This window comes from Astatotilapia calliptera, chromosome 10 (assembly GCF_964374335.1).
Source record: "Astatotilapia calliptera chromosome 10, fAstCal68.1, whole genome shotgun sequence".
Lineage (NCBI taxonomy): Eukaryota > Metazoa > Chordata > Actinopteri > Cichliformes > Cichlidae > Astatotilapia > Astatotilapia calliptera.
In genome coordinates, this window is record NC_137431.1 from 8,269,413 (window position 1) to 8,291,225 (window position 21,813).

At 42.0% G+C, this 21,813-nt stretch overlaps 1 protein-coding gene across 2 annotated transcripts in view; it reads left to right on the top strand.

Moving 5' to 3' along the window:
* LOC113030866 (uncharacterized) overlaps positions 1-21,813 on the top strand; it is a 119,043-nt gene that overhangs the window by 83,418 nt on the left and 13,812 nt on the right. For both annotated transcript variants that reach the window (XM_026182619.2, XM_026182620.2), the window contains one exon: positions 3,052-3,165. In XM_026182619.2, the coding sequence (XP_026038404.2) occupies positions 3,052-3,165 (114 nt within the window). The remainder of the gene's footprint in view (positions 1-3,051; positions 3,166-21,813) is intronic.

Consider the following 21,813-nt stretch of genomic DNA (forward strand, 5'->3'; position numbering starts at 1 on the left):
TAAAAGCAGCCACTCCTTATGAGCCTGCTTGGCTCAGCTTTGGGATTATTATCTGCTTTAGTAGTTACGATTGTACACTCCCATGCATCAACATGTTTAATGTCATGGCAAGAGCCAGACACGATCATATAAGCCTTAAGAATCAAATGAGTGTTGTAATTTTACTGTAAAATCAGACTCTGAATGCAGCTCTTCTCGTCATTTCCAAGCAGCCGTTAGCAAAAATGAGCAGAGGTCATGGCATCTGTGAAGTTGTGTCATTAAAGGATTTTTGTTTTTTATTTTCTTTCTTTTTCTTTGTTAAAGGCCAAATTCAACTGTAGGCCTCTAATTTGGGCCTAGTAAATGCAGACTGGTAGAGGCAGCTGGCAGCCCTGCATGCAAGGCTGGCCAAGAGTCCATGCTGTCTTGTTGCCTGCCTTTCTATTGAACAGTGGCTGCCATTAAGGAAACATGCAAGGGTCTGAGAATTCACAACAGGTTCTGTTTGTGAGGTCAAGCAAACCTGTCATCTTCTAGATGCTTTCATTTCAGTACATTTAAAAGTGGATGTTGAGTACCACCACACACTGTTTTGGTTGCCACTGAAGTGCTAATTAGTCATTATATTTGACTAGGAAAATGGAAAGTAGCTGCAGCAAAACATGTGAAACAACACATTCATGGAAATAGAGTATATGAACGAACAGATGAGCTTGAAAGTCAGTATTTGGTATGACCATTTTTATTCCCCAACACAGCCTGAAGGGTCTTAGACAATCTTTCTTGTCATTTCTTTGAGTAGTCTTCAGGAATGGCTCTTGAAGAACATTCAACATCCCATTCATAGTCTCCATAGGATTTTAGGTTATGAGACATAACATAACGATCCAAAGCAGACTTACTATAAGCTACAACGTGATGAAATGATGGTGTGTGCTCCTAAAGGAGTCGCATGTCTGTGTTATATTGGACAATAGGACAAATGTGGAAGAGAGCCAGAGAATAATAGTAATTAATGATTAAATGCAAAGTGCAGTATAAACACAGAGAGAGTGAAAACAGGCAGGTGGAAAAGAAGAAAGAGAGTGCAAAACTTTACTACTCACACACACACACAAATTACAAAATATAATAAAATCTATTATTATACAACACAATAATGAAAAGGATTACATTCAAGAAGGCTGGACGTTGTTCATTGTGGAATCTGGGATTTGCAGTGCATTGTGGGATGAGTAGTTCCTTCTCTGTTAAAATTACAGTCGTTATGCACACAGTCTTGTACCTTAGTCTTTTTGTTTTATTTCCCTTTATTCTTTTTATCCAGATCAAAATCTTTTTATGATTCACCTCATAGCTGGTTGGCTTGGCTTAAAACTTGTGATCCAAGGATTTTGTGAATTATCAGAAGAGAAAATGAATTGGAAATTTACATCTGGAACCGGACCCCTTAAAACAGCGGACAGTGACTATGTTAATGCACTTCTTCTGTCATGTTGTTTGCATCTTAGGCAGACATTTAGCATCAATGCTGGTGTTTCTTATGCCAATGATCACAGCCGATATCTCGATAACATTCTGCATTATTTCATTTTAATCCATTGCGTTGAACAGCCGCTGTGATGAAGGTCCACCCCCTGTGTTTCTCTTTTATCCCACCCTGATTCCCCGATTCTGCTTGCTTTCTTCTCGTCTCTCTCTGTTTCACCCTCTGACAGACATGCAACAGCCCTTTGCGGGACATTACGTCATTATGCCAGCTGTTGATGTCACCCTTGGGTCTTTTTAATTTAGGGATTTCCGCTGGGTGAGATGAGGGGGAGCCCCATTACCTCAGCCCACAGCCACATGAAGAGGCCCTCCGTGGCAGAACCAGGCTGGGACGAGCTCATAGCAGGGCTAGGAAAGGACAGGCCAAGACAGGGCTAGGGAGGAACCCCAGGGACCAGGTGCTGCAGAGTGATCTGTGAACTTTAAGGACCTGTACCTGAGGTGTTATCATTCATGTCAGCCAGGCAAATTAGCGATGCTGTTTTCCCGACTGCCGTGCAACTCCCTGTGCCCGTGACAGCATGTCTGTGACTTGCAAGCACTGCTGCGATCCCTTGAGCTCTTAAATGCAGCCTTTCAGCAGCTCAGAATTTCCTTCCTTTCAGAAGGGATCAAATGTTCCACTAAAGATTGACTATCTCTCATTCTTTCAGTCCTCAAGGCTTTAAGTGGGAGTGAATACTGCCATCCATGTCATTGATTTCGTAGGGTGCCAAAGTTTTCCTCTTGATGTCAGCCTGGGTATGGTTTAGGAAGAAACCATTTAATTTAACACATAAAGGCTTCCATAAATTGCAAGTGTTGTTCTCTAGTGGTGTGAAAAAGAGCTTTAGCATTTTTGTGCAGACTGTCTTTTAAAGCATCTTTGTGAAAATTTCTTTTTCTTTTTTGCTTTTGGTTTGAGGTCACACACTTTAGGTTGTCTTTTGGGTAGATATGGAAAAATGTAGATATGATAACACTATGAGTTATTTATCTACTATTTAATTTAAAAAAATTAAATCTAAATATAAGTAGGCCCTTGTAATGCCAAAACCCCCACCAAACTACACCTGAATATATCAGAAAGCTTTGGTGATTCTGTAATAGTTAATGCCTTAAATTGTCTCTACTGCTTCTGCATGCACTCAGTGTGATTGAGTAATTTTGCCTCATTTACATCATTTCTAAAGAAAGTTCAGTAAGTCAGAGGGCCCGGTGGCGCCAGTGTCCGGCAGCCTCGCCTCTGTCAGTGCGCCCCAGGGCAGCTGTGGCTACAATGTAGCTTGCCATCGCCAGTGTGTGAATGTGTGTGTGTGTGAATGGGTGAATGACTGAATGTAGTGTGAAGCGCTTTGGGGTTCTTAGGGACTAGAAAAGTGCTATACAAATGCAGGCCATTTACCATTTAAGTCGTACATCATTCCCAGATTCATTGTTTGTGTACTTTGTGCTCGTGCTTCTGGAGTGTGCATTGTAGCAAGTACTGCAAAGAAAAAATATTGCTAACCCCTTGCTCTCTCTCCTTTTTTTTTGCAGTATCATCCTCTGTCTCTTTGCAACACAAGTGAGGATGAACGACAAGAGAGTGACTTCATCACCATCGTCAAACTGGAGCACAGGGTACATCACTGTCTGCCACTGCCCGACAAGGTATGGATTGCGCACACTGACACACAGGTGGTGTTGAATTTAGCTTTTTGTTTGTTTGTTTGTTTAATGGTCTGAGAAACTCCTCTCTCCGTGACCCCTTTCCTTGTCTCAGACGTGGCAGCAGACAGATCGACCGTACTGCCATTTCGTCTTGCCTCCAGCACCCCTCCCGCTCTCTGACTTTAAAGAGATGATCCTTTATTTGGCAGCAGCCTGATGTTTTGTCCAGTACAGTGATCTTTTTGAGTGAGGGCTTGGACAGGAGGGGGTGGGCTTAGCTCAGCGCTGCTATGTAGCAAGTGGCATCGAGCCCTGGCTTTGGATGTAAGGCTTTCAAGCCCCAGCTGTCACTAGTCAGATCCCAGCCAGCCAACCAGAACCAGACACTGAGTGTTCTCCATTTCTGCTTCTCTCTAATATGAACGCAGCCAGAACTCCATAGAGTCCACCGACAGTGGTTCAGATGTATGTGTAACTTTGACGGAGGTGACCTAAATCTCCCTTGTGTTTAAGCATTCTACCATACACACTGGCTGGCATACCCTGACTTTAAAATAGTGTGATTTAAAACTGTTGCTATTTTTTCCCCCGTTTTTCAAGTGGTGACAAATTAGCAGGCAGGAGTATAGTTAAGCGCCTGCCTTTTTTTAGCTTGTGTTTTCTTTTCCCCTAATTTAAAGCCATGTTTAGGAGCTGCCCGCCGTGGCGACGATGTAGAGACATTCCCACATTCCCCGCTCCTTTCTTCCTCCTCCTGTTTGCTCCTCCGGTGGGAACCAAATCGGAGAAAGAGGGGTGTCATTCCAGGCTGACTGCAGAAAACAGTTCTGATTAAAGCCTTAATGGTAACACTGTGTTGTCCCATAAACAAAACATACTCTCCTCCCTCATGCAAAAGTATCGGGGAACAAAAGGCCGCCGCTTCCGAGTGCTTTCTTCCTCCCTGCAAATCGCCTTTGAGAAGCAAGGGAAAGAGGAAGGAGAGAAGTGTGTGTGTGTGTGCTTTGTTTGGCTTGTCTGGAAAGTATGTATTGCACTAAACTCCACTCCAGCCACCTGCATCCTCGTTTTCATAGCACGATTCAAAGCTTTTGGTCCGGTGGATTTATTGGGGATTCAGCATGCAGCTGCTGAGAAGTTTGCTCTTGGCCTTTTGAAGGGATGAATCAGATATTTGGGGATGTGCGGTGCTGGGTCAGCCATGGTCTCTGGATGGCCTTGTTTACAGCTAAGTCTGAGTGTAAACCCGCCTCGGCGATCTATAGATACTCTGACGGCCGCAGAGGGTTCGGATTGCACTATGCACACTCAGAATAGAGCAAAAAGCAAACAAAGTGACGCTCGAAACCCCGAAGGATAGTATTTCATTGTTATTCCTTGTTTTTATTTTGGTTTTCAGGGATTCTTATATCCAACCTTGCAGGGAGATTTCCTTGTTGATTTGCAGCAGTTCGCGCTGCCTCATTCAGTGCATCGAAACAGCTTGGAAAGTTTGTGCTGTGATACTTCCAGCATTGCTGACCATCTCTCAAATACATTCATGAACTTGTATGACGTGAATAAGAACATGTGTGCCTCTACCTCAGTGATTTAAAGTCTATGTTAAAAGTACAATGCTGTAAAAATCAGGGTCATTTTCCCTTGATTGTTACTCAGTGCGAAACAAAAACTGATATTGGGAAACCTTGTATGCTCATTTCCATTATGTCATAGGAGTGTGTGACTGACAGACTAAGTGAACAAAAAAAGCTGATGTTTTACGGGAATATGTACAAAGAGCGACGAGAGAAAGGCAGCAAGGTTCTCTGACGTGGAGGCACTGAAATATAGGAGAGGGTGGTTAGATCCAGAGCTGCACGGGTGGCTGAAGGTGAGTATGAATTTAATCAGTTTAGGCTTACTTGCATGTGGGGGTTAGGGATAGAGTGAGCATCTATCTGAATGGTGGGATGCATGAAAGGTTCCAGATTTCCCAAACTGGTGATTCCAGGAATCCAGGAGTGACTGCAGGCAGGTGAGTCCCATGAGTAGTAGCGTTTTTCCAGGAGTTTCCAAGCAGGCTTGGTGAATGTTAGCAGGTGCAGCCAGCATCCAGTAGATTACACTGCAGGTGAGGTTAATTGAAAGCAAGAAAACTAGTGAGACAAAAACATTAACAGCGAGAGACAAGGAGACCTCATTACTACTGTGAGGTAGCTGATGAATTTTTGGGTTTTCATGAGCTGTATGCCAAAATCATCAATATTAAAACAATAAAAGGCTTGAACTACTTCAGTTGTGTGTAATGAATCTAAAATATATGAAAGTCTAATGTTTATCAGTACATTACAGAAAATAATGCACTTTATCACAATATGCTAATTTTTTGAGAAGGACCTGTATATAAAGAGCCAAGAGCCCCCCACCCCACCCAAAAAAAACCAAAAAACTTCTACATACAGTGACTTCATTATATGAGACTTTGGCCAAGCAGTGTAACAGTACATATACAACATAAAACAAAGAAAGCTAGAACGAGGTCAATTTCATAAATTATTAAGAATGATTAATTATTATGATTTTTTTTTTAACATTTTAATTGAACATAGAGATGAGGGTTTTATTCTCAACCCTTATACACTGAAATATTTTAACAGCTTCTTGTAGGAGTTTTTCAGCCTGACTTCACCGTCTGCCATGTATTGGTTAAAAAATGTTTCTGTAAAATAAAAATAAACTCTGCAACTCTGTTTCAGAGGGTATTCTTCCAACGAGTCTGCCATGCCACACCACTATTGTTTCTACAGTAGCCCAGATTGGACAAACCAAATACCTTCTTGAGAGGGTTGTTTTTGAATTTGTGTGAGGGTACTACTGTAGGTTCTCATTTTGCAAGGACAGGATGAGGTGAGAGGTATTAAGTTGGTTGCAGTATGCAACCTCACCACAAGATACCACTAAATCCCACATGCTGCATTTTTAATAGCTGAAAAGGATTTTCAGTGTAGGCAGAGACAGTGTATTAATGATAAATTGAGCTGTTCTGAATCAGTAAGTTCATTAGTAAGTTCGTTATCCCTGCAACACACCTGTTCAACGTGAACCCCACCTCTTGCCCTATGGCAGCTGGGAATGGCTCCAGCCTGCGCCACGACCCCGAATTGGAAAAGTGGAAAAAAATGGATGGATGAACTTTACAAAGTGAACTTAAACATGTTTAATAGAAGTTATAAAAAAGGGGGAAAGCTTTCTCTTTGTACAGTTATGTCCCATCCATCTGTTGCAGCTATTTGCAAATGTCTGAATCAGAACTGTTCACTGCTCCAGTGGTTTTGCATCACTGCAAAATGCGAAACAAGCAGAGGCCACAAGCTCTCTCTTCCTGCATGTTGTGCTATGGTAGAAGCAATCTGTTTGCTGTCTGCTTGTTTCACTTTACACTGAAGCCATGGAAAGGCTCTCAGGCTTAAGTCACAGGGCAACACGTGATTCAGAGAAAAGGCACTGCGGTGGTGCCAGGAGTACTAGACTAAACTCCACACCAAGCTTAATTTACTCTGAATAAATGGTGTAATCTGTGCTTTTTGAAAGTGCGGATATTCTCCCACTCAAACTTCACCTCTGTGAAACCCGATGAACACGAAGTGGTTTTGTGAAAACAGCTCTTACAGTGATTGAGTTTGGCCCATGTCTGGACTTGTTGACTCTCATAGAAAGCCTTGCTTATTGATTCTGCTCCTCTCAGATGAAAAGGCTTCTTGGCCTGATTGTTCAGTAATCCTGTTTTCTTTAACTGGGGCTTTTATGTGTGTGTGTGTGTGTGTGTGTGTGTGTGTGTGTGTGTGTGTGTGTGTGTGTGTGTGTGTGTGTGTGTGTGGATGCGTATTACTAGGCCACATGAATTCAAGTATGTTTTTGCAAATTTTATCTGGCACAAACACAATGCCAGTCAGATGGGTCAAGAGTCAGGTGACACTGACTGTGTTTGCCTAATGTAGTGAATCGCCTGGCATCAGTTCGATTATACTGTTTGTGACTGGTGCTCGAAAAATATATGATAGCAACATCGTTCTGTGGATCATTGTGCTTGTCTGTCAGTCTCTCTACTACTTTGGTCTAACTGAAATATGCCAGAGGGCAGCATTAACAATACATTAAATATGTTAATGTTAGGAAGACAACTGGTCTCAAGGGTCTCAAACACGTTGTGAATGGACTGTGCTTATTATTATTGCTTATTAGCATGTTGTGCTAATAAGCAAATGTTGACCTGCTAATATATAAAAATTGGGGTAAACCCATATACTGTAGCTAAAAGATGGACGTAGCCACCACCACAAAATAGTAGAATTTCACTCAGTAAAACCGAAGCACAGACGGACAGTTCGGACAGTTTTAAACCTCAAAGCGGGTCATAAAATTTCCCAGATAGTGCAATTAAAATGCTCCAATGACACCAACCCTATAAAAACAGAGGGGACAGTCAGTGGAGGTGAAGCTAGCGACTGTGTAGTTCTTTTCACCTGTATTGTGAGTTAGAAAGTACTGATCTTGTAATTCCAAGTACCGTATATATTTTTTCTCACTTGGTGGCGTTTAACAAGAGTTAAACTACATGATGTGGATGCAGTTTAAGTGAAGCTTTTGATGGAGACCAAAGGTGGTCAAGCATATCCTTCCAGTGTAATGGGACGAGCCAAAAGAGAGTTCGTTGTTCTCATATCCAGTTTTACTATGGTGCACCTCTGATTTTTCTTAGTATCAGGTGGGATCAGGAGGAATACATTACCATGCATACATACATTAAAATTGGGTGTGCTAGGCTTTTATCCCCTTTAAGTACGATACCGTCCCCGTGATGACTCACTGCCAGTTTGGGAATTCTATAGTGAGCTTTTCTCAGAGGAAACATGTGGGAACTACTGCAACTCAGGTGTACCGACATGAGCATTCACCTTTTTGAATACACTGAAAATGCCATTTTTATTTGTCCTCACAATAATTCATTTAAGTCCGGCAGTGTGTATACTGTATTCACACATGAACGGGAACTAAATGCAGTGCTAAAATGATTCTCTAACTTGAACTCTTTTTATATACAAAAAAACCTCCAAAACATTGCTGACAGTCTGAGTAATTAAATATGTACTTGTTATCTTCAGATTGTGACACAAACCTGATCCTGGAAGTTATCCACCACAAATAAATAAAAACTTTAAAAATAACACTCTTTTGCCTGTGGGGAACAGCGCCTATAAAAATGAACCCTGAACCCTCTCTGTCGCATCATGTTGGTGATCGCAGCAACATGTCTACCTCCAGGCGACAATTAAAGACTTTTTAAGGAGAAGCTGATGTGTGCAGCTGTCGTCCTGGTTACCTCCTGTTTGGAAGGAGGGAAGGAGTTGTAGGAATGGATGGTCCTGAGGGAGAGAAGTTTTAATTGATCTAGGATTTTTCTTTTCTTTTTTTATGAGACTGTGTGAACTGCTTCCAGTGTGTCAGCATAGAGCACGCCCCATGACTTGCAGTAGAGCCGGCGGAATAATAAATCAAAAACAACATGCTTGAAGTGCACAAAACCAAAAAAGGTTTCTGCGGTTATTTTGAAACACCCTGGTGCTTGTTGCACCGAATTTTAAGTGGAAGCACCGTGTATAATTGTGGCTTGATAGTGTGCAAAACTACTGGTGCGAGAAGGCAGCGGATACCTGCAACCTTCGGGTTTCTGTAGAGTCACTGAAGCTGTCAGAGTAGATAGAGAGCTGGCAAGAATCGCTCATGAATAAAGGGGTTTGTGGGATTTTATGGAGGCTTACATTGGTTCGACTTAACCAACTAAAGTAACCAAGAGCAGATGGATTATGGAACAGATGTGCACAGACTGTGGGACCGAGATTGCGGTGCATCATAGGCTGCTGTCTCCTTATTTTCATCCAGGCTTCTGCTCCTCCTGCTATCTATACTAAGTCACCAGGACACCTGGAGCAGTGCTTTCACACCTATCACCAACAATAAAATACAGCCTTTTGATTTGTTATATTTAATAAGAGGTAGATTAGCCACAGAGTCCAAAAGATTTTTTGCTAGCAAGCTCTGCATGTGTTTAGTCTGCTCTAAAGCTATTAACATGTTTAACACGGGGTATATGGAGTTGACTCACTTTTGGAGGCAGCCTAAATTGACATCAGAGAAACTGAAATTTTTGTCACTTTCTGCAGTTTGCTGATCAGGAAAGGTAAATAAAATATGAGAATACATTTTCTCCATGTTTTCGGTGCTTACAGACTTACTAGTAAGTGCTTGTTATATTAAGCTATTTTTCTGTGTTCTGTTCACAGAAAAATAGGATAGAGTATTAAAAAAAATAAAAAATAGAATATTAAAAAAGTTACATTTGGGTCGTGATGACCACTGAAGTTTGGTTTGCTTATGGGACTCAGTTGCCAGCATTAGAACTTCAGTTCTGTTGCTATTGAGGGATTTCATAAAGAATTGGTGACAGTATAATGCCATAAACACTCCTCTTGTGTCCTGAACTTTCAGACCAGGAAGTGTAGTCTCAGTAAAAGAAAGCATTTTGAAAACAAGGGAAACCCACTAATGGAAGAATGAGTTGTGGTTTCTGTCTCCTTGTGTGTTATTCTCTGTAGGGGTCAACGCTGACTTCGGGCGTATATGTTTTTTGAGCAAAGACGTTGGCTGGAAGTGCAGTGGCAGCTGCCTTTATCTGCTTTTACTTTGGCAGCCGAGTCCAACATCTCCAGCTCATCTGAGACAAGTAGAGGAGGAGTAACACAGAGGAACATCTGGAAAAAAGAGGATATTTCAGCTTTTGAGAGTAAATGCAAAAAGCAGCAGGTACACAATGGACATTTTGGCTGGTATGAAATGCGTCATCGTTAGCAGACTTCTGGATTTGCTTTGATTTCTCTCCCATGAAAATTCATTATTTGCCTGTCTGTGCCAGACAGTTGCTCAGTTGCCTTCAAAGGGATAAACTATGACTTTTCTGTTTCCTTCTTCAGCTACTCAAAGCTGGATACCAACTTTTGCAACCTTGGCCATACATTACAAGCCGACCGGCAAGGACTGTGCACCTCTTAAACCTGTTGCATGCAGCTTAAATTTTTGTCTTTTATTCTTTGAAGCACACAAAAACACTGACAGCGTCACATTTTTACTGCTTCCAGTTTGAGATAAACTCTAAATCACAACATAAAAAGTCTGGAAACCACGCGGGGCCAGTTCAAAATCAGTTTTTCAGTTGTCAATGCAAAAGACACAGGGCTGTTTTTTCCTGTTATCCTTAGGGTAATATTCCATCAGCTCATTGTGAGATAGGTTTACAGGGCTTTGATCATTTCATCTTTAACGTGAGTGCTTCAAAAGTAATATAGAATTAGCTTTGGGCTTATCTCCAACAAGACTCACTTTTATCAGGCAGCACAGTGAAAGGGTGGCCTTGTTACTGTGCAGTCTTGCACTGTTAAACATCTCAAATATTTCTCCAGTTTTGACTGTTCGCCTTTTCAGGTACACCACACGCACAAACCCACACTGCACTCTATCCGATTCTTTATTTTTTGAAATGATGGGATTTTTAAAAAGTGACTACGTTCCTGTCTTTGTGACCCAGATGCCTCTGTTTTCTCCTCCCTTTTCCCCAGACTAAAGTTAGGCCATGTCTTTGTTCACCACATCACTGTGCAGATAAATCAGTAGGAAGTATTTAGTTTTGAGTCCGCTGCCGTCTTTTAGGTCAGTGCACTCATTACTGTGGTCATGATGTAATTTGTACTTTGATAAGCCCGTCTCCAAGGATTTCATTTATTTTGTCTTTGAGACAGATGGTGTTCTGACTGCGTTGCTATTTGCCTGAGCCACAGTCCTCTGTCTCTCGTTCCTTTCATGATAATGCAAATGTTAAACACTCGCAGGGCTTTTAATAAGGCCAAACAATGGGCACCTTTGTCAGGCCGTTCCTTTAATCCACCTACACAAGCAGAATCATGACTCCACTGCCCCCCCTCCTCCAAACTGTGTTAACATCAGCTGCAGTTGGCTTTCTTAGTATGGTGTTGTTTCATCACAGGAAGAAAGGTTTTGTTTGCACCTGCGTACTAACTGCGTCTGTATGAAATGAACTATGTCAGACCATGTGACGTAGACACATTCCAGTTATTGGTTGTGTTAACAATCAAGAATTGGCTAAAATGGACAGGATGTACACAGTTTTTCCATAATAAAACATTTTCAAAGTTTTGGGGGTTTATTGCCATAATATCAAAGTAAATAAGCTATTTGGGAAAGTAAATGCTCAAAAAATGTTATGATATTGTTGATACCAATAATGTTGCAAAGTTGCTGAAGAAAACAGTGTTGTTAGTCAGCTGCAGATGAAGCTGCTAGTTTGCAACTGTCACGGTACAGGGTCGTGTGACCCAGTGTTTGAGTTTTATGTATTTTTTTGTATTCATTTTCAATCTAGTTAAATTCTAGGTTGCTGTTCAGACCTTATTTCTTAGTTATTTCTGTCATCTCCGCCTGTACTCAGTCTCCCTGGTTCCTGCGTCTCCCTGGTTCCTGCGTCTACGTTTCATGTCTATGCGGTTAAGTTCATGTCATGTTTCATGTGGTTATGTTAGGTTCATATCATGTTTTATCTCCATGTCTATGTCTCCGTGTTTCCTGTTTTATTTTGTAAGAGTCTGGTGTTCTTTGTTCATTGTAGTTGGTGTTACTCTCCCCTGTATTGTCATTATGTTTCATTCGAGTCAGCTGTGTTCTCATGTGTCTCCACTTCCCCTGATCACCTCATGTGTCTATTTAAGTCCTCGGTCTTCCTTTGTTCGTTGTCGCATCGTCTGTGTACCTCCCCTCTGGTCAAGTTAAGTGTTTTTCAGGATTCTGTGCAGTTCATGTTTGCCATTTGGTTTATGTTGTTTTTCATGCAGCAGCACGATGAGGTTCCGTGCAGGTCATGTTCATGTCTGTTTCGTCACGCCATTTGGTTCAGTTTCCATGCATCTGCACAGCATTCTGTTCACAGTGATCATAGTTATGCCTTTCAGTCAGGTTAGTGTTTTTCCAGTTTAGGTTTTTGGTTAGTTGCAGTCTCTGTCCCTGTTATGTTTTGTCTACTCCCTTCTGCATCAGCCCAAAATAAAGGCTCGTTTTCAGTTTAAGTTCACTCCCGTCTCCTCACCTGTGTTCGCGCCTGGGTCCACCACACACACTCTCCACACGGTCTGCCCCCGCTGGCCGTGACAGCAACTGGTGTTGTCCTTTTGACAGTAAATTGAACCTGTACACTGTAGGGCTGCTCAATTAATCGAATTTTAATCACGATTACGATCTGGGCTTTCAACGATCATTAAAAATGACTGAGCCGATTATTAGCCCCTCCCTCATTTATCCGCGACACCTTAAAGGCCGGTCCGTGAAAATATTGTCGGGCATAAACCGGTCCGTGGCGCAAAAAAGGTTGGAGACCGCTGATTAAGAGGACCCGAGGGAAGCTCGGAAAGCTAAGCAGAAGTTATTTGGAGAGGAGAGTGACTGCGTTGGTTGAAAAGAGAGGTAAAAAAAACTTCAGTGGTGTTGCACACTATTTTATATTATTTTTTTAAAGTCATTATTCAATACATTGTTATTGTTAACCCTTTAAAGCCGGTCAGAGCAGCACGCTCCGTTTTGTGTAACTATTTTTAAATCCCTGTAGAACCGGAACCGCGTAAGCTAGCGCAATAATTTGTTTTGCATATGAAACCAGAGGAGTTGTACTTACATCTGATGCCATCAGCTTGTCCTCGGTCACGGTTTCCTTCCACATAAAGCTTTGCAAAAATTGCATAAAAAGCGCTTGCAGGAACAAAAACATAATATTCCAGAAACACGCTTTGCCGTTCCGATCAGCTGTTTGTAGCACTTCCCACAGTGAAACAGACGTCGGCGCGAACTGTCGCATGTCCGCCATTTCCTGCCCGAAACCGGAAGTGACGTCATTTTCGTGGAAAATGTAGTTTTTTACTTGTAGGCCTTAAAAGCCTATACTGGTCATGTTTGACTTTTCTAAATAGTTTCTGGGATGCTTAGAACTCGAATTGCACATGCTGTTTAAAGTTTTGAGGGATAAACCTCTTAAATTTCTCCAAGTAGAAATATATGTAAAAAACAAAACAAAAACGATTTTCAATTTTTTTGTGGTTTATTGCACTTTTTTGCAATTAATGTAGTTACTATGGACTTAATGCATACATATTATTAAAATATGGGCTATAACAGTTGTATAGCAACTTGAAATGCTCCCACAAATGGCACTACAACATGTAAAAAAATAATATGAGCTCTGGCGGACTTGGTTCTATGGTCGGTCTTAAAGGGTTAAATAAATATCGTCAAATAATCGAGATCTCAATTTCAGTAAAAATTATCGTGATTATCATTTTTGCCATAATCGAGCAGCTCTAGTAGACTGTATATAAAAGATGGAGCTACTGTGACTTAATTGGTTGAATTTCACTAATCAAAACCTGAGCATAAACGTCTTGGAAGGTCTGTGCTTCAAATTTTCTACCTATAGGGTTGATATAAAGGTAGAAAGTATGCATAGAGGCCATTTAAAGATTTGTAGTTTTTGGGACTTACTGGCGCTTTGTTTAGTCACACATGGTGCAGTTTGGGTGAACCGCACACTGCCAGACAACGATTTATGTTGTATTTAGATGCCAACTGGTTAGTCATGTGCACTAGCTAGTTTTTTGGGATACAAGTGAGCACCATTAACACTTGAAAATGAAAACTCTGCATCATTTAACCTGTCATTTTTCTGCAGAAAATTGCACTCTTCTGTTTGTAGTTTAGCACAGCAGGATAAACAATACTACAGCTACAGATTGAATGTGCATAGCTTCTGATTCTGTGACTTGACGGTGACTGCTCTGTCAAAAAAAGGCAGACATGTCACTTGTACTTTATGCTTTATAAGAAAAAGGATGATCTTTGAGTTTGTCTGCATGATAGATTGTGTTATTTTGCACCTTTGAAGTGGTTAAGCATGACATTTTAGAGGACAACACTATGCTTTTTTTCCAGTATAAAGCACTGTCATTTTGGTCTGTGCACCCTTCCTTTTTGCAGAGCCATACTCAGGCACGCTCTCTGAGTAAATGGTCAGCAACTGTACGATAGGATAAGGGAGGAAGCCGAAAACAAATTCTGAGAGGGCAGATCTGCAGCTGTTCCAAGGACAGGAAAATACTTTGATAAGGGAACATGGACAATGAGTCCATGGCTGGACTCATTAGCCTAACATTTAAATGTTGTATTTATACTTTTTTGTTATACTGTGCCGTCAGTGCTGGTGCTTCCTCACTGTTACCTGAAAGAAATTTCCACCTGAGGTTGCCGTCTGGTTAGTATTCCACACACAAGGTGGGATATGTGGACAGGGGAGTAGCAGTATCTATATTGTTTAGTGGTGCACTTTAATGCAAGTTTCTGTCCATCAGGGTGACAGATTAGAAAGCTCTGGAACAAGCTTTCTAATTTTACCTTAATTGTGTGTGTGTTTGTGTGTGTGTTGGGGGTGGTGGCGGGGGTGGGGGGCTTTGTGGGCTGCTTAACAATGAGAAGAATACTTCAGGTTTCCTTACTTAATGGGAAAGTGCATTCCTTTTTTCTTTGTCACCACTTCAAAAACAGGTGGTGTACTTTACATTTCACAGTCACGTGCGGATTTTGAAATGGTGATTTGGTCGCCTGCAAGAGGCTGAAAACACTTGTTCAAGTGAGCAGGTGGGACAAAAAAGGACATCAGGACATGGTACGGATTAGGTCCTCTAATCTTACCTGGGAACGGTATGAAAATGGGCTGGATTCTTAGTGAGACACTTTTGCCTTCTTAATTAATCAAGGAAGTCTGCAGATAGGTGAAAGCTGAGTAGTTGTTTAAATTGGTGCCACATTGGGAAGCAAGCGGGAAGAATTTCATGCATATTACTGTCTGCAGGTACCTGGAAATTTTAGCTTGACAACAAGAAAAGTCTGAGGTTAGACATTCTCACAGATGTCAGCATTGTTGCTGCTCAGCTCAGTTCACCGTTGTCATCACCTCTGCCACAGAGGTGCGAGTAATTCGCCTGCCTGCCTGTTGCCTGCTGCTCTCTCCCAGCTGGTTCTCTCACATCTTGTCGGCTTTCTAAGACGATGCCAGCGTTGCTAAGCTAAACACCGACCCTCCCTCCCAACATGCACATAAGATCTGGAAGATGTTCTATTTGCTTTTAGCTGTGATGTGCTTTGAGTGGCCACCGATTAGCAGCTTGTTGTCCCACTTTCTCACTTTCCTGCCCTTCCTATTTTCGCTCCCCTCATTGAAATGATAGAGGGGCTGTGTCCTGGCCCGGCTTGGTTACTGTAGGCATGTGGTGCTAACACAACCTTTGTGGTCCAGTTGGAGTTTGTCGTTAATGGCACCGCAAAACTTTTGTACCCAAACAGTGAGATGTCCATAGAGATACACTGCTCTAAAATAGGAACAGGTGGATTCTCAAATATTTGTGGATGTGTGAGGATCGTAAAATATGTCCCTCTTAGCAGGGTCTGCCTAATATTCCTGACTTATATATTTGTATGAAAAGTGGAAATGCAGACTTGGTTGCTCTTTTACATGTTACACAGAGGGAAATGGGGACAAACTTCACTAAGTATTACTCACATAAGCAAGTCTTTAACTCTAAATACTTGGTGCATGCATTAAAAAAGTAACCTGGTAACAACCCTGGAAAAAGCAGTAATGACCCTGAACATGTCACAGCAACCTGAAAGAAGACATGAAAGTGAGCCGTCATGCATAGTGAATAAACAGTACAATTTCACAAATCTTTTTTTGCAAAGGCTATAGTTAATGATGCTAACAAAAGAACAAACATCCAAGAGATCCAGTTTAGTGACTCTCATTATCGGAGGTGAGGCCTTCCAGATTGATTGCCTAGAGCTCTCTGTGTCTCGCCTGTCAATCTAAGGGGCACGCCCCCAGTCTCCTTCGTCTAAAATCATGTATTTACCAAACAGTTGTTGTGAAAAGGAAAATTAACCAAGAGAGGCTAAAATCATTTATTGGATCAGCCTGTAAACAGAGATGGCCTTTTAAAATGGGGACTCTGTGAGGAGTGACTCACTCTTTTTAGCAACTGCAGTTTGTGCCACTTTCACGCTGGCTTTATTTCTGCTTGGGGAACCCCACTAGCAAATTTTAGCAGAAATCACAAGTAACTGGATTGTCTTTGATTTCTGGGTTTAATTACAATAGACCTATCAATGTGAAGAACGGGCACATGTTTTTGTAAATTACACCTGCTTCAAAGCACCTTAACTGCTCTCACCAGCTGCTGCTCCATTACTTAACTGTGTGTTCAATGGGCCAAACTACGCCAACAAAACTTCCTGCATGCACCTGCTACTGGTACTTGGTGGATCCTTATGCCACTGATCAAAATTCATTTAGTTTGTTATTTCAAGCTTACTGAGCTAATTGCATTTGCTTTTTAAAAAAACAACAACAACAAAAACCAAATCACTTTGCTCTGTGAAATCAGCTGAAAAGCATGTTTCCATCAAACCAGGTTGAAATTTTTTACATACAAGTGAAACTTAAAATCGGCCCAATTTGCACATTAAGCAATGCATCTCAGCTTCTGAACACACTTGTTTACTAATAAAGCCATCTAATATATTCCCTGTAAGATAAGGCAGGGAAAAGAACATGTGCATTTTAACTTGCACGTGCATCATACATTTCCCCCATATTAGCATCTATGCACGCTAGGCTGTTTATGTGCTGCCTGAGGGCAAAATTCGCCTACCTTTCACATGTCTCCCGATTTTAAGGAATGAAAAGCGTTTGCGTCTCAAAGCGTTCATATTAGGGCAGCACATCTCTCATTTGTCACTTCAGTGGGAGCGTGTGAGGGTCAGGGTTTCATCGGGCTGTTGCTGGCACGCATGATGTGACAAAAATGCTGTGCTCAAAATAGGACGCTGTGTCATGCTTGCACAGAATGACAGAGCCCAGATAATGCTGCACTGTGCCAAATTTCTGTTATTAAAATGCCAACCACTTGGGAGACACCTTCGGTTGGCTGCTAAGAAGGGAAGGTGGGAGATGGTGTGTAGTTCCTTATCAGTTGAGATTTTTGGCGTTGCAGGCAAGAGTTCATCCTGCGTCCTCACTGAAGAGGTTTTTCCACATGAGGATGGCAAATAGGATGATGAGTGCTTAATGGCCCTGCAGTTACAACTGTACTATATCACTGCCTCTCCCTGATGAATGAGGTGTTCATAGGGCAGTAACTTATTATTACTGCAGTATTAGTCCTTTGATCTTCCAGCAGTTTTGAACCCTGGAGTTTTTTAGAAGGGTGGCTCGTCAAAATAGCTTAGCAGATGCGTTCGGGCCTGGTCTTGCCCCCGCTATGGGGAGAGGAGGCCTGGAGGTGTGCAGAGGCACCAATGTGCAGGAAAACCTGACTACAGAGACGCTGCATTTTGGTCCGTCTTGTTTGAATGGATCAAAGAAGTCGTTTATTATCGTATATTGTGGTTTATATTTATTTGGAGATTGATGATTCTTCTGTCTGCTGCAGAAGGTTTTATTGTGAAGGGGAAAGCCCGCTTTTATCTTCAAAGACCGTGAATATAAAGGTGCTGTCCTTGAATCCCTGCTAAGGAGCCCCAATAAACCACAAGATGTCATTCTTGCCAGGGCATTCCTCTATTAATGACAAAGGCGAATGGTAAGTCTCAGAGTGAAACATGAAGAGGGAGAAGAGAAGGGAGCAGAGGAGGTGAATGGGTTGATTTAGGGGAGTGGCAGGCGAGGCCCAGAGGGCGACCCTCGATGACCCTGACTGCGCCTGCTTCAAGGTCATGTCTGCCGCGTCAGAAGCAGGGCTGCTGGCAGAAAAATTTGTTGCTTTTGATTTTCCTCTTTCAAATCTTTTTTTTTTTCTTGTGCGGTCCCTCTCTGCTGCTCACATTCCCTCCTGTTTACCTACCTAATTCTCTTTCCACCATCCCATCCTCCATCGGCGTGTCTGGCACATCCCAGCTCTCATTGTGCAGGCTGAGCCGTTGGCCCTCTTTAAGATCTGCATTAGAATTTTGTTTTTATATAGCAGCAAGCGGAGGCATGTGGAGTCTCTTTTGAACTGCTTAGCAAACAGATGGAGGTTTTTACGCTGCCTTTATGAGATTAAGTGAAACATTCCCATAAAACAGAAATGTCTCCGTGTCCCTTCACCCTGCTCACTCTCTCTCTTTCTCTCTCTCTCTGCCTTCCATACCTTTTTCTCTCTTCATCCTTGTCTTTTTTTTTTTCGTTCCCCTTTTTTTTTTTTTTTGGCCCACTGCAGGCTTGGGCAAGGGCAGCCTACTTCTGAAAGTGAAGTGGAAAGTAGACAGGTTTTTGTTACCAATAACTACTTCCCCAGGCAGGCGAGCACTGAGCATCTCCCAGAGTTTAGACCACAGTGGCAAACAGGTCTTGTGAGTCTGACACTTCAGGCAGAGAGATAGAGCAAGTTCTTTCTCTGCTGCAGTGTGAACCAGTTCAACTCTGGCTCAGGTTGGAAAGGCTCAAACGAGGTGTCATTGCTCTAGTGATGACTAGAAATTTAGGAAAAAAATTTCAACCCACAGGTTTAAAGTGAGTGTCTAGTTGTCTAGTGCAGCAGTCCCCAACCCCCGGGCCTCGGACCGGTACCGGTCCGTGAGTCGTTTGGTACCGGGCCGCGAGAGTTGAGGCTCAGGTATGAAATGTATGGTTTTCAAGGTTTTTATCGGTTTTCAGCGTTATTTTGTTATTGTTTTTATCGTTAACTCGGTTTTCCTGGGTCTTTTCACGTGTGTTATGAATAAATCTTCTTTTTTTTCGGTACCTGTACTAGTTTTATTTTGTTGTATTTATCTGCGACACCTTAAAGGCCGGTCCGTGAAAATATTGTCGGGCATAAACTGGTCCGTGGCGCAAAAAAGGTTGGGGACCGCTGGTCTAGTGTACTAGTTGAGTCACGCAGGCATTTTATATGTGAGCTGTCTAACCTTACCAAAATGCATTTGTTTGTGGTGTGAGTAAACATGAAAAGTTCATGCTGTTATTGATACAGTAAGCGTTTAGTGCTTTTTCATGGAGGACCAACTTAAAAAATTTTTATATATAGTTTTATCACAGTCCTCGTGACTTATTTTGAAGAGAAGCTAAAACCTGTTTGGTGGGTATCTAAGTGCCAGCTTTTTTGTTTGCTGGAAAAGTCCCTTTTCTTCGCAGCCTTAATTTTCTGGCTTGTGTGACGTTAACTTGGGCCTTCTGCGTGCAGTCCTGCAAGGGGATGATAACCAACATGATCTTTGTGGCCCTCAAAATCCAACTGACCAGTGGTGATGTCCCATCTGTGCAACAACCCCCCCCCCCCCCCAAAAAAAAAAAAAAAATCTTTAACTGTGCTTGGATAATTTAAAGAAATGGCAAGCTTTCTTGTAGTAGTCTTCAAGAAGCTTGGGGAACCAGCAGAATGCAAAACCTGCATATCTGCTTTCATTTTGATCTCACCTGCATTTCACAACACTGGCCGAAATGGAGCACAAATTATGACAGATGTAGGGGGAGGCCCCTACAAATACCTGTAGAAACTCACTGTTGTACCTTTCTCCTGGCCTAATCTGTACATATTCTTAATTTCAACCAACTTGGATTCATCACTCCATCAGACCTGTTGCCACTGATTTTCTGTCCAGTTCTTATGGCATTTGGCATTCCTGGATCCAGCTGCACACCAGCTGGATCTCAGGTGGTGTGCACCTGAGATCCAGCTCAGGTGCACACCTGAGCTGGATCTAATAGCTCCTTTGGCTAATAGCTCCTTTGGAATCACCTTGTTGGTGCAAAAATACAATTTTATGTCTGTCAAACTGTGTTCTTTGACATTTTTCCTGAATTCAACTAAAGAAGTGTGAACAAACAATGATTTTTTTCCCCCAACAGACTGCTGGTAATAAATTGGCAAAAGATACCATTTAAAATTGGTTCACTGTTAAGTCGGCTTTTATGTGTATATATAACACTGGTTCATCCCTTGAGTTAGGAGCCTTTTTATATTTGAATGATTCATAAGTCAGTTTTAAGTGGCTTAACAAACGAACAAAAATGAGCACTGTAAAAGGTTGGGCTGCTTAGAAGCAAAACATAAAGAAATGAGGGTCGGCTAAATATATGCATGTATCATATGTTATGTATTATAGGAATGATAAACACAACAATATAATATTGACATTGAGTGTTTTTGATGTGGGGGGGGGGGGGGTTATAGTCTTTAGCACATATTGCTGATGACATGTTAGAGGAATTGACTTTGTTCGTTTGGGTTTAAGTCATCCCTGAAAACGAAACGATTTCCATGTTTGTCTTTGTACTTCAGTCACACGTCTGGATATCAACACATAGAATCTGTAGGCAGGGGACAAGCTTTCCGGTGTCCCTTTGGTTGCATGTAGGCAAGTAGTCCATGTGGAGAGCAAAGGGGGATTCGCATGTAACACAATAAAAAGTGACATCTGCTTTTCAGTAGGTCTTTTTTTTTTCTTCTTTTTTTTTTTACCACTCTTCCTCCAGAGGCTAGGTGAACAGAGTAGCTGATCAGAATGAAATGGAGGCACAGCTCATTTTTGTGAACAAACACAGAGGATCATAACTAAAATGTGATTTGCATTGATTTACAGTAGTTGACCACTACAGAATGTCATATGGTATTCATGTATTGTTGTAGTAAAATAAAAAAAGGTGCTTTTTTTCAGCTTTTATTTGTACCTATGTTAACGTCATTTACAAGCAGTGTGTGTGTTCAGTTGTCACTGTGCTGCTTGTGTGTGTGTGTGTGTGTGTGTGTGTGTGTGTGTGTGTGTGTGTGTGTGTGTGTGTGTGTGTGTGTGTTTGCTCTGCAGAAAGACACGGCTTATTGCACAGCCTGTTCCAAGAATGAATTCCTGGAGGCTTACAAGAGCTGATGAATTAGATGGAGGGCTCAGGGCAGGAATGATGGGAGGGAGGCAGCTCTGCACTGTAGGAGGGGTGTCAGGCTCTCACTTACAGGCCTGATTAAATAACAGGATGCTTTATGAAAACAAGAACATTATCTGCCTCTTAAAAGGCCGGGAAAGGCCCTCTAATTGGCTTCCCCCGAGTCTCTGTGTTGCCGCCATCAGTAAGAGCTAGTCACCAAAGTTCTTTTTTAAAAAATGACCTAGGACTTTTTTTCAACCTTTTCTGCACTCATCAGTACTATAGGAAGGAATTTATAAACATACCGCTATTGAGCCTGCAAAAAGAGTGTCTTTTTTCCACTGAAAGGGGGATTACAGCTAGATGAATCTCTGATTAAGTGCAATGCAAACAGTAAGGAGATAGCGGCTCTTCTGTGGCATCAGAGGGCTTCTCATGTGGTAGGTTTCGCAGTTGAGGTTTACAAAAGGCCCCCCTAGATGTTTGGAGAAGAGCGAGAGGAAAGCATCAGAGGTGGGGTTTGGTATGTTTGTGCGTTCCCCGGTCTAGATCAGAAGAGTCCGCTCTTCCTCTTTACATCTCTCCACCTCCGTCAGCTAACCGATCTGGTT